At 50.7% G+C, this 11,212-nt stretch overlaps 1 protein-coding gene across 3 annotated transcripts in view; it reads right to left on the bottom strand.

Annotated features, from left to right (window-relative positions):
* Positions 1-6,459: 6,459 nt before the first annotated feature.
* IQSEC2 (IQ motif and Sec7 domain ArfGEF 2) overlaps positions 6,460-11,212 on the bottom strand; it is an 86,836-nt gene continuing 82,083 nt past the window's right edge. For 2 of the 3 annotated variants that reach the window (XM_080653470.1, XM_080653466.1), the window contains 3 exons: positions 9,810-9,983; positions 9,272-9,321; positions 6,460-8,681 (listed from right to left, as the gene is read on the bottom strand). In XM_080653470.1, coding sequence (XP_080509596.1) covers positions 7,716-8,681; positions 9,272-9,321; positions 9,810-9,983 — 1,190 coding nt within the window. In that variant the 3' untranslated portion in view covers positions 6,460-7,715. The remainder of the gene's footprint in view (positions 8,682-9,271; positions 9,322-9,809; positions 9,984-11,212) is intronic. The other variant, XM_080653467.1, reaches the window with a different exon arrangement.

Here is an 11,212-nt window from a genome sequence, read left to right as displayed (position 1 = left end):
GGCCTGTTGCATACAGTTTGAACATCTGCTGTGCACATATCAGAGTACTTGTATACATGCTAATTAAGTGCTTATTTTTCCCCCCAATCAGACTCAGTTCCTTAAGGCATGGACAATGTTGCCTTATACATTCTTAACACTTGCCATGGTAAGCAATAAATTAATGTTGAGTAAAAGAAAGAAAAATGAATATATATTTTTGAGCAGTCTTATAAAGTCTTTGCAAACATTTTGTGTATATTGCATTAAGCATCTGCTATACGGTTGAATATGTTTGAAGGGGGTGTCATTCCTTCACTAAGTTAATTGTTCATAATCACATACCACGTCCCAGTTATGCACATCATTCTGCCTGCTTCAGGACTGAGCTCAGGACAGCCTATCTGCAGGAGTAGGGCACACTGGTAGGAGCTCACACTCTGGGGTCAGACAGGGCCAACTTCTAGTCCCACCAGCTCTGCCATTTTCTAATTATGTGACCTCGGGCAAGTCCTAACTTGTGAAACAAATGAGGATTATAATACCTACCTTTCAAAACTATTGTACAGTACCTGGCACATAGAAGGCCCTTGGTATGTGTTAACTGTTATTTTTATTTCTGAAAGTCAACAACCAATATGTCAAATCTCATTAAGAATTTCTTTTGTTCCAGGCATTGTGCCTAGTGATTTCATATATTTATCACCTGAATCCTTATATTACCTTGAGTGTTTGGAATCTTTATCCTCACTTGCTTGTGAAGAAACTTGTCCCAAGTAATACAAATAGTAAGTGAGATATTTCTAGTTTTCTAGGTGTCAAGAGAAACCTCAGCCCCTTTCCTCCAGAAACACAGGTGAATGACCCAAATGAACAACTGTCTGGATGAGAAATAGAAAGCTAGGGGAAATGATGCTAATAACAGCAAAATCACTAGCCTCTCATACGTGTAAGCATCGAACAGCCCACAAAGCTCTTTCATACCAATTATTTCCCTTAATCGTTGCAACAGTCTTGGGGAAGATCTAAGTCAATTGACCCATTTTGTAGATGAGGAACCATGTTCCAGAAAGATTGAACAATTTGCCCACTGTTACACAGGAAGTTGTCAACTCCTGGTCAAATGCTCTTCCTGTCATTTGCTCTCACTAGAAATAGAACTGGGCGAGAGAAAGGTGAAGAGAATGAAGAAGGTAGGAGAATATGCTAAGTCCTAGGCTGAAGGAAGTTCAGCCTTTCCATCTGGAGGCAGCTCAGTGAAGGACAAAGAGCATCAATCAGTTGGGAGACCAGGTTTGATCCAGTTCATTCATTCATAAATATTTATTAAATTCCTACCATGCACCAGACATTTTCCTGGACCCTGGAAATATAATGGTGACCAGGACAGTCATGGTCCCTGCTTTCCTGAAGCTAACAATCACCCACTGAGATCTGCCAAGTACCTCACCTCCCTGAGCCTTGATTTTCATATTCATCCAATGAGGGGCTATAATTCCCTCATCACAGGGTAGTTATGAAGATTAGAGAGAATGATGACTGCCATTCATCAAGGGCCAGGTGCTATGAAATAGGTATTGTTATCCGTGTTTTACTGATGAGGAGACTAAAGCTCTGGGAAGTATAAATGTACCCAAGTCACATGGCTAGTAAGTGGCAGAGCCAGAATTCAAACCCAAGTCTGTCTAACTGCCATACAATTCTGCCCGTAAAAGTCTCGGATGGTGCCCCCCCCCCCAACACTCACAATAAGGTGTTCATGGAATGGAAATTACAGGGTTAAGAACTGGGAAGCACCAGGGAGCTCACCTTGCAACAGTCTTGGGAAATATATAAGTCAATTTACCCATTTTGTAGATGAGGAATCATATTCCAGAAAGATTGAACCCCCTACGAGAGAGGGTCTGTGATTAGAAGGATTGGTGGGCTCTTGACCACACTCACTCTATCCATGTTTTATCCATGTTTTCTGAATGAACTGGATGAGTGTGATGTTGTGCCTCACTTTTTTGAGTTGTAAAATAAGGTCGCTTCCAGTTCTGAAGTAGGTGTCAGCTGTGAGTTCTGACTCTAAAAAGAGTTCTGGAATCCATCCCCTCCTGCCATGTCATTTTCTAATCATCTACCCCTGTGAGAGCCATTTACTATCTCTAGCCTATATTAAAAGAGCCTCCTCAAGCTTATCAAGGTATCTGTGTGAACTCAGAATATATATATATATTCTCTCTCTCTCTCTACATATATATATATATATATATATATATATATATATATATTTTTTTTTATACACACACAGATGTATATTATGTGCTTAAAACATACATATAGCAATAAAATATATATTTAAAATGACAATTCTAAATGAATTATAATAGTAGTAGGTTATAACTCATTGAATAAAATAAAAATCCATAACTCCACACTGATATAAATAAATAAAATGAGGGAAAAGGGAAAACTCTTTCTTAAAGGAATGATGGAGTTAGAAAATCATCAATAGATGCTCAAACTTTTTCAAATAAAAAAGCAAACTCTTAAAGCGGCTATAATACCTAGTGCCCAAATATTGGTTCCTAAGTGCCATTCTTAATCCAAAGAACCAGGACTTCTTGGAAAAAATGACTGATGCCAGGGTTGGAGCAGGGAAAGTACAAGACGGGCCTGGAACATCTTGTGGTGCCAGAAACAGCAAGTGTTCGAGGAAAGATGAGGCTCTGCCAAAGGGACACAGGCGCCAGCTTGGAGCACCTCTGGATGGCCAAACCTGGGACATATGAGCATCAAAATAAAGAATGACATTAATGGGTTATATATAACCCATTGAGTAAAACAGGCAACCACGAGTCCTTGAGGATATAAATAAATCAATGTAGGCGAGGGGAGAGTTCTGTTACAGTGGAAAGCCAACTAATACAAGTAAAAAGAATGATGGTTATTTGAAAATCACTATGTGGCTACCTGGAGAATCATCCGTGAATGCTAAAACTGGTGGGTGAAAGTTTGAGGAGTAATAGCGTATTTACATTGTTTCAATACAACTCTCCACAAGATACTCATCAATTACAAAGGGGAAAATGGTGACTTGGAGACACTATGTGGCCCAATGTATCACCTGGTCTTATTTTAGGTCCTACTGAGGCCCTGGTGAGAAAACCTGTGGCAACAGAGGAATGAGGATACATGGAGTGCCCACCTCTGTGCCTTCACTCTTGAGCTTCCCTCTCCTGTTCCTTTCTTATTACTCCACTGATACATTGCAGATTCCCACACCTCCATGCCTTTTCATATGTTGCTCCCTCTGACAAATGCCCTTCTTTCCCAGGCCAATTCCTACTCATCCTTCAAAATTCAATGAAAGGGGCAGTTCCAGAAACACTTCCCTGACCCACCTTACCCCACCCCAAGTTGGGTTTTCCCCTTCTTTGTGCCCCTGTGCACGCTGTGCTTACGTCTGGACCCGTGTTTATTATATTGTATTGACATAGCCCCACCGGGGTGTCTACTCCTCAAGGTCTTGTCCTGCACTGTCCCCATATGGTAGCCATTATTCACATGTGGCTATTTAAATTTAAATGTAAAAATTTGATTCCTCAGTGGTACTAGCCACATTTTAAGTAGCCACATGTGGCTAGGGGTTACTGTATTGGACAGTTAAAAGGCATTTCCACCATCACAGAAAGACCTATTGGACAGGTCTAGGACAAAGGTAAGAACTCTGTGAGATTCTAGGACCTTTGTCCTTTGTTATGTGTTGTCCCTCCCCATTCACATCCCTAAAGAGACTGGCAGTAGAACCCTTCAGAGGAGGAGCTGAACTACCCCTCCACGCTCTGATTGGTAAGCCTCCAGGGGAGAGTGGGAAGGTGGGGCAGGGACAGCCCAGTGCTGGGACTGCAATGAGGAGGGGAGGAGAACATCAGAAAGAGCTGAAGGAAACAGGAGGATGTTCCAAAGGGACCCCAAAGCTTGGGGCACAGGATCATCAATCAATAACTCATATACACTGAGTGGTCAGATTATGATGATCTCTGAACGACAACGACAACGTACTCTAAGATTTAGCATAGAAAGAACTATTCATTCAAGTTAGCCATATTTTAGTGTCATCTGTGCTGTACCAAGCATTTGCTGGGCAATGCTCTGGACAGAGATCATTCAAATCAGTGTCACTCTTGAGCCACTTATAGCTTGTGGGGGGGCGGGGGGATAGATAATGATCTGAGGAATCTCAGAAGATGTGACCAAGGGCACATTCTGTGAGGGATGGGTCCTTTAAGCCCATCTTACAGGAGTGAGAAAAACTTCATCAGAGATGTTGGGGAGAGCATGCCTCGCAGGGGGAAAGGCATAGGTAAAATACAGTTGACCCTTGAACAATGTTAAGGAGAGGGGTAAGGGTGCTGACCCACTGTAGATCAGAAATCCACATAGAAATGGACCCATGCAGTTCATACCTGTGTTGTTCAATGGCCAACTGTACTGAGTTTGGAAATTACAGACCTTTTCAGGGAGCAGTGAGTGGATATCCATCAACAATGTGGGCAAAGAATGAGAGTTAGGACTCCAGAGATCGGCTGGGGCCACATGGTGGAGAACCTCCAACATCAAGACAAGTTTACACTTCTTTCTGTAGGTGGTCAAAAACAGCTTACTGTGTGTCTGGCAACAGGTGGGTACTTCACATGCATCTATTAACAATTGCTCTGAAAAATTATTGTCCCTATTTTACAGGGGAAACACCAAGCTTTGAGTGTCTGGGTAGCTGACTTGCCAAAGGCAACACAGTCAAGACTGAGCCAGGATTTGAGTGCTAAAACTGAGCTTTGGGAAGGCAAAACCAGCACCAAACTGAAGGCAGAAGAGGGGCATGACCAAAGGCAGTGCAGCTTGGTCTACCAGGAAACAAACAAAAAAGTGCTGGTTGGACTTAATTCCTGACCCTCCGGGTCTAAGCTCTTCAAACGCTTAAGTCTGGTCCTCAGGGAAGCATCAAATGCTTAAATGGTCCCAGCTGCACCTTTTGCTTAAATGTGCATATGAGGAAGAAAACATTGATTCAAGATGCTAAAGAGTAGCCCAGCAGGTGTTGTTCAGTGGTTGAGCGTTAACCCATGAGCCAGGAGGTCAGAGTTGGATTCCCAGTCAGGGCACATTCCCAGGTTGCAGACTTGATCCCCAGTGGGGGGGTTGCAGGAGGCAGCTGTTTGATGATTCTCTCATTGATGTTTCTATCCCGCTCTCCCTCTCCCTGAAACCAATAAAAACATATACACTGAGTGGTCAGATTATGATGATCTCTGAACACATAATAATCTGGCCACTCAGTGTATATCCTATATAATAAAAGGCTAATATGCAAATTGTCCCCTTGACCAGGAGTTCAACCAGCAGGCAGGCCGGCCAACTGCCCATGTCCCCTCTCCCTGGCCAGGCTGGCTGGACCCCACCTATGCACAAATTCATGCACCGGGCCTCTACTCTAATACACACACACACACACACACACACACACACACACACACACACACTGAGTGGCCAGATTATTATGATCTCTGAACGCATAATAATCTGGCCACTCAGTGTGTATGTATGTGTCTGTGTGTGTCTGTGTGTGTGTGTGTGTGTGTGTGTGTGTGTGTGTGTGTGTGTATATTAAAAGGTGCTAAAGAGTAGGGCCATCCAAACCAGGCCTTCTTAAAGGCCATTCCAGACTCTAAAAAAGCACCAAAAATATTTCCTGACTGCTGCTTCCGGGACCCAGCTAACCCCATTCCTCCTCAGCTCTGCTGAGGCCCAGGACATAATCAGTGGTGCTGGAAACTCCATTTCATAGGGAGGCTGTTTGGGGGACTGTTTTATAGCCCTGGGAAATATCCTTTGCTTGCCTGGGCCTGTCTCCTCTTCTGTAAACTAAAGGGAGTCCTGCTATTTGTTATCTAACATCCTAAGTATATACACAGAGCTCTTCTAATGTATCTAGTGCCTGGCTTCCTGGCCCAAGTCACCACCCCCCTCCAGAACAGAAATGTAGGCAGCTGTGGGGAGGGGAGAGGATCCAGGGCAAAGCCAAACCAGCCACAGGAAGGGTGAGTACAGATGCCACAAGAGAAGGAAGTACCCAGCCTGGGAACGGAAGAAAGGGGAACTCACTTGCCGAGCATCTACTCCATGCTTGGTATCTGTTACCTCTGTGTGGCAAGGGCTCATCACCCCAAGTTTTCAACTGAGACAACCACTCAAAGAAGGTATCTTTCCCAAAAGCATGTACCCAGCAAGGAAACCCCCCAGCACTTGAACTGGATCAACTCCACCGCCCAGAGTCTCGCTACTCTCTCACGCAGACTGTTAATAAAATGACATAGGAAAACCTCCCTCATCCCCACCTCCCACCCAATCGAAGCACCTCACCCAGGCTAAGGCCTCTCTCTCCTGGGCTGCACCGTGGGGGAGGGGGCATAAGGAGGAGGCAGAGGCGGGAGGTGAGCACAAGGTCTTTTATGAGGCATCAAATATACATTCTTATATACAAGGAGGAAAAAAGACAATGCCTAAACCCCAGCTCCTCTCCATACAGCCCCTCCCGCTGCTGCCCTCCCCTGCCCCCAGGCTCCACAGTCCCTGGCCCTTCAGCCAGCCAGGCCTGTCTGTCTACTGTAGCCCATGGTGGAGAGGGGGGGGGAGGGAGGGGCTGTGAAAGGAGCTGGATCTGCAGGGCAAGAAGAGGAGCTGGAGTTTGTAAAAAATATATTTATAATAAATAAACAGGGCTGGAAAGGAGCTGGAGAGGCAGCGGAGGATTTTGATGGACAGAAGGACTCTGGCATCCTGGCTCCCAGCCCCCACTCTGATGGCTTCCATCTCTGCCTCAGGAGGGACATCTTGGGCTCATGGTGGCCCTCTGGGAGCCTCTCCCCAGGGCTGATGCTGGGTGCTCTGTCCCAGCGAGGTGTGTGTGGGTCATATCTGTAAAGTGCACTGTCTTCAGTTGTAGGTGGGAGAAGTGTGAGGGAATGGGGGGGCATGCAATATGGGTGAGGGAGGGCAGTGCCCTTCTCATCCCAGACCTGAGCCCCCCGCCCAACCTGTCTGGACTTTGATCAGGATAAGAACGTTGCAAGAAGAGGCAAGGTCCTGAAGCTGAGAGTCTGGGCTGGGGCACAGACTGGCTCTGGAGAGGAAGCACTGCCCTGTCGGTGGGGGGGCGGGCAGCATAAGTGGGGGCCCACCCACCTAGTGTGCGGACAGTCCATGTCCTCCGGTAGGGCAGGCAGAGTCACATGGAAATGTGAGCCAGGCCCTGAGGTCAGAGAGAGGGCCAAGCACTGAGGTTTGGCCACAACTCTACAGAGCTCCCTCCCAGCCCCTGACCCCTGGCCCTCCCTACCAGCCAGGAAGCTCACACTGTGGGGGAGGTCTGAGGTCACCCAGCTAGACCTTGGGGAGGAGGGAGGATGAGGAGAGGAAAAGGAGGACGAGGATCTCCAAACGTTCCTCAACACTCCCCAGAGCTCAAGCCATGTCCAGGCTTCAAGTGGCAAAGATCCTCGAATCTGGAAGGACACTCCATGGCGACCGTTGGGGGGTTAGAGGAGGGGTCCCAAGGCAGGGAGGAAGTGGGGAGGACATTTCTGTGTGTTTGTGAATTTTGGAAAAACTGGGGAAGCAGAGAGGGTGCAAGGCGCCTCTCCTGTGGATTCCCCGGACCTCCCTGGGCCCCAGCTCCCTCTCTCCATGCATCAGACCACGGTGCTGATCCGACTTGGTTTGGCCTTAGGGTTTGCAGAGGGTTGGTTGGCCGTGCCAGGGGGCCCAGAGGCGTGCAGGGGGCCATGGGGTGAGGTGGGTGGCAGGGGTGAGTGCGGGGTGTGGGGGGAAGGTGGAGGCAGGGGTGGGTAGGAGGGGTGCGGTGGGATGGGCGAGTGTGGTGACAATGGCGACTGCGGGTGGTGCGGGTGGGAGTAGGAGCCCCCGGGTTGCCGGGATCCTGGGCCCCCAGAGGCCCCTGCTGCTGGCATCATCTGTGGGTGGTGGCTGAAGATGAAGTGCTTGGGGCCCTGCTTGTGAGCTGGAGGGTGCTGGGGGGCAGGACTGTACAGGGGCAATGGGGACGTGGGCTGGTGCAGGGGGTGGCGGCCATGTGGAGCGAACTGAGGGTGTCCTCCAGCGCCCCGTCTGGGAGCTCTGCCTGGCCGGCCCAACGTGTAGTGCTGGGGGCCTGGGACTGGGCCGTGGGCGTGGAAATGGCGATGTGGCCCCACAGGCGGGGCTGAGGCGGGAGGTGGTGGAATGGAGCCCAGTTGAGGCAGGGGTGGGGGCTGCTGAGGAGGAGGGGGCAGAGGGGGCTGCTGGGGCGGAAGGTAGGGCGGCGGGGCGGGGCCTGGTCCTTGGCAATACTGGGCATGCAGGGCCTGGAGCTTGGACTGCCCATCGGGCAGCACCCCCAGGCTCCCGTGGCTGTGACCATGATGGTGGTGGTGGTGGTGGTGGTGGGTGGAAGAAGCAGATGAAGAGGAGGCAGAGGCCTGGCCTGTTGGCGGCGGTGGCATCTGGAAGGGCCCCTTGCCCCGCTTGCTTCCAAATAGGGAGCCCAGGAAGGATGAGGAGTTGGAGACGGGCCTCTGGCTCTTGTACTCCTCTGGCGGCGGGGGTGGGGGCGGAGGTGGCATCCTCTGGTGAGGGCGCGGACTGCTAATAACGGACCCCTGGAAGGGGGAGGGGGTCGAGTCAGGCCAGCCTAGATGCCCTAAATCCCCAACCCTAAATTTCCCCTGGGCCCTGAGGGCTGGAGCTGGGGAGACAGGAAGCCCCGCAGCATCATGGAAAGCGATCACATAACAGTCCTGTCCTTGTGCCTGCAGCGCCCCAGCCGGTGCATCACATCCACTATCTCCTCTGAGCCTCCGCTGGGAGAGGGAGTGAGCGGCCCTCCATCTCATCCCCCTTTTGCAGGCGGAGACAATGTTAGGCCCAGAGAGACAGTCACTCGCTCAGGCTCCAAGAGCAGGACTTGAGGTAAGAGCTCCTCGAGGCCCAACTCCAAGGGCCTCACTACTCGGAGGTGGCCCAGAGGTTGAGAGGGGGCCCGGGAGAGTGGGAGACAGACTGAGAGACAGGCAGAGTGAGGACAGACAGAGCTGAGGACAGATGGAGAGAATGGTTGGCTGGGAGAGGCAGCCGCAGGGTTCCCAGCAGGGAAAGGGGAGCAATTAGGGGCCCTCCTCCTCCAGGGTGCAGGGGTGCACGCGGGGCAGGGCTCATGCAGAGGACGAGTTGGGCGGGAGCTGGCACTTACTTCGATGGTGCTGTCCAGCGATCCCACGCTGTTACGCCGCCCCCGCTTCCCTGCACCCACAAGCAAGGAGCCCAGCGTCAGAGTGGCAACCCCCTCTCCCCACCCTGCTGGGCTCCTGAGCTGGGCACCAGGCCTGGGCCCCTCCCGGGGACAGACACCCCTATTCCCTTTCCCCTGTTGAAGAGGGGTGGGGTGGGGAAGAGGAGAGGTGGAGAAGGAGGAGCAGAAGGAGGAAGACATGGAGGAGGAGGAGAGGTGGTGCCAGAGAAATAGAAGAGGAAAGAGAGGAGGAGAGGTGGAGCAGCAGAGAGGGGCTAAGACTGTGGCCCCGCTTCACACTCCCTGGCCCAAACCCTGGGCTCCATCTGCTCTGATCTGGCTCCCAGGCCCCCTGCAGCGCAGAACCCAAGGCTCTGGATGAAGGCAGGGGGTGTGCATGTGTGGCGGGTGCAGGGAAGGCTGGCGGTCAGTGAAAGGAGGCAAAGAGGACTCCGGGTCCCACGTCTCCCCAGCCAGGGCAGGGCCCCAGGACACTTGCCTGCATCTGAGAGGTCTCGCAGGGAACTGCTGAGTGCGCCCCGCTTGAGCCCATCGCCTGCGCCATAGGTGTCCTCCAGGCTGCTACGGGCCAGCGTGCCATTCACTGAGTCCTTGGACCCGCCGGGCTGTGAAGCATTAGGCCGCATCATACCTTTCTGCTTCTCCAGTTCCGCTGGGTGGCAGGGGGGAGACAGCAATCCAATGTCAGCAATAGGAGTGAGAGGTCACCTGACCTCCCCGCAGCCCTCTATGTGCTCCTGCTTTGCCCCCTGGACCTCCATCACGGCCCCACAACCCTCAGCTACATCTCCCAAGCCCCTCGCAGCGCCCAGTCTCCAGTCCTGTCTTGCGCTGTCTCCTCTGGCTTGGTCTTCCCTTCCTCCCTCTCAGTGCCTGCTCCTCCTCCTCTTGCCCTTCCTGCTTTTCCTTGCCCCTGCCCACTCTCAGTTTGGTCTCCTAAACCAGCCTTGCCCTTCCAAACAGAGCTTCCTAATGGCTGGTTCGCAGGAGGGGCACAAAGGCCCTTCTAGATGTTGGCAAAGGGCAATTGTTTCAGAGTCCACTCAGTTCTCAGATACACTGCTCCAGAACAGAGGGTTCCTGGAAGGACAGGGGCAGGAAATGGACAGGAATCGTGCCCTCTAGTGTGTGCCCAGACTATGCTGGGCATTACATGTCTTTCATCTCTCTCAATCCTCACAAGAGTTCCAAGGTAAATGTTATCATCCAGTTTCAGAGGAAGAAACTGAGAATCTGAGAAGCCTCAGAGCTTGCGCAGGGTCATATAGCTGGACACAGAGGAGCCAACATTCTGGAAGCAGATCTGCGTAAGTCCAGAGCCTATGCTCTTTGGCCTCCTTATACCCCTGCCCCCTGCGGAGGTCATGAAGCCTTCTATCCCCTCACCTCATCTTGGTACATGTATCCCTCTCCCTGAATGTCCTGGGGTCTCAAGGATCTGGGCACATACCTAGGTTGTGGGTTCTATCCCCAGTCAGGGTGCATATGGGAGGCAATTAATCAATGTTTCTCTCTCTACATCAATGTTTATCTCTCTCTCTCTCCTTAACACCATGTTACTTAACTGTAACTGCTTAGTCTGGAGGAGAAAAAACTTGGACAGCCTTGAGAAGAATGAGATGCAATCACTATTTTCCATTATATACAATCAAAATGATTTGGTGTGGTCACTGGGGCTTGGGGGATGGGACACTGGGACTCAGCTGAGGAACTAGCATGTGGGGACAGGAGAGGAAAGGCTGGGAAGGAGACTAACATTGGCTGGTCACCTAGGATGTTCAACACTAGTGTCTACTAGCGTGGAGGACACTACGTCAGACTTATCTCATTGAATCTCCCCTACCCTGTGAAGGAGAGTTCATTATCCCAATTCACGTAGGA

Source organism: Plecotus auritus (assembly GCF_963455305.1).
Source record: "Plecotus auritus genome assembly, chromosome: X".
Lineage (NCBI taxonomy): Eukaryota > Metazoa > Chordata > Mammalia > Chiroptera > Vespertilionidae > Plecotus > Plecotus auritus.
This window is presented reverse-complemented; position numbering and strand designations above follow the sequence as displayed.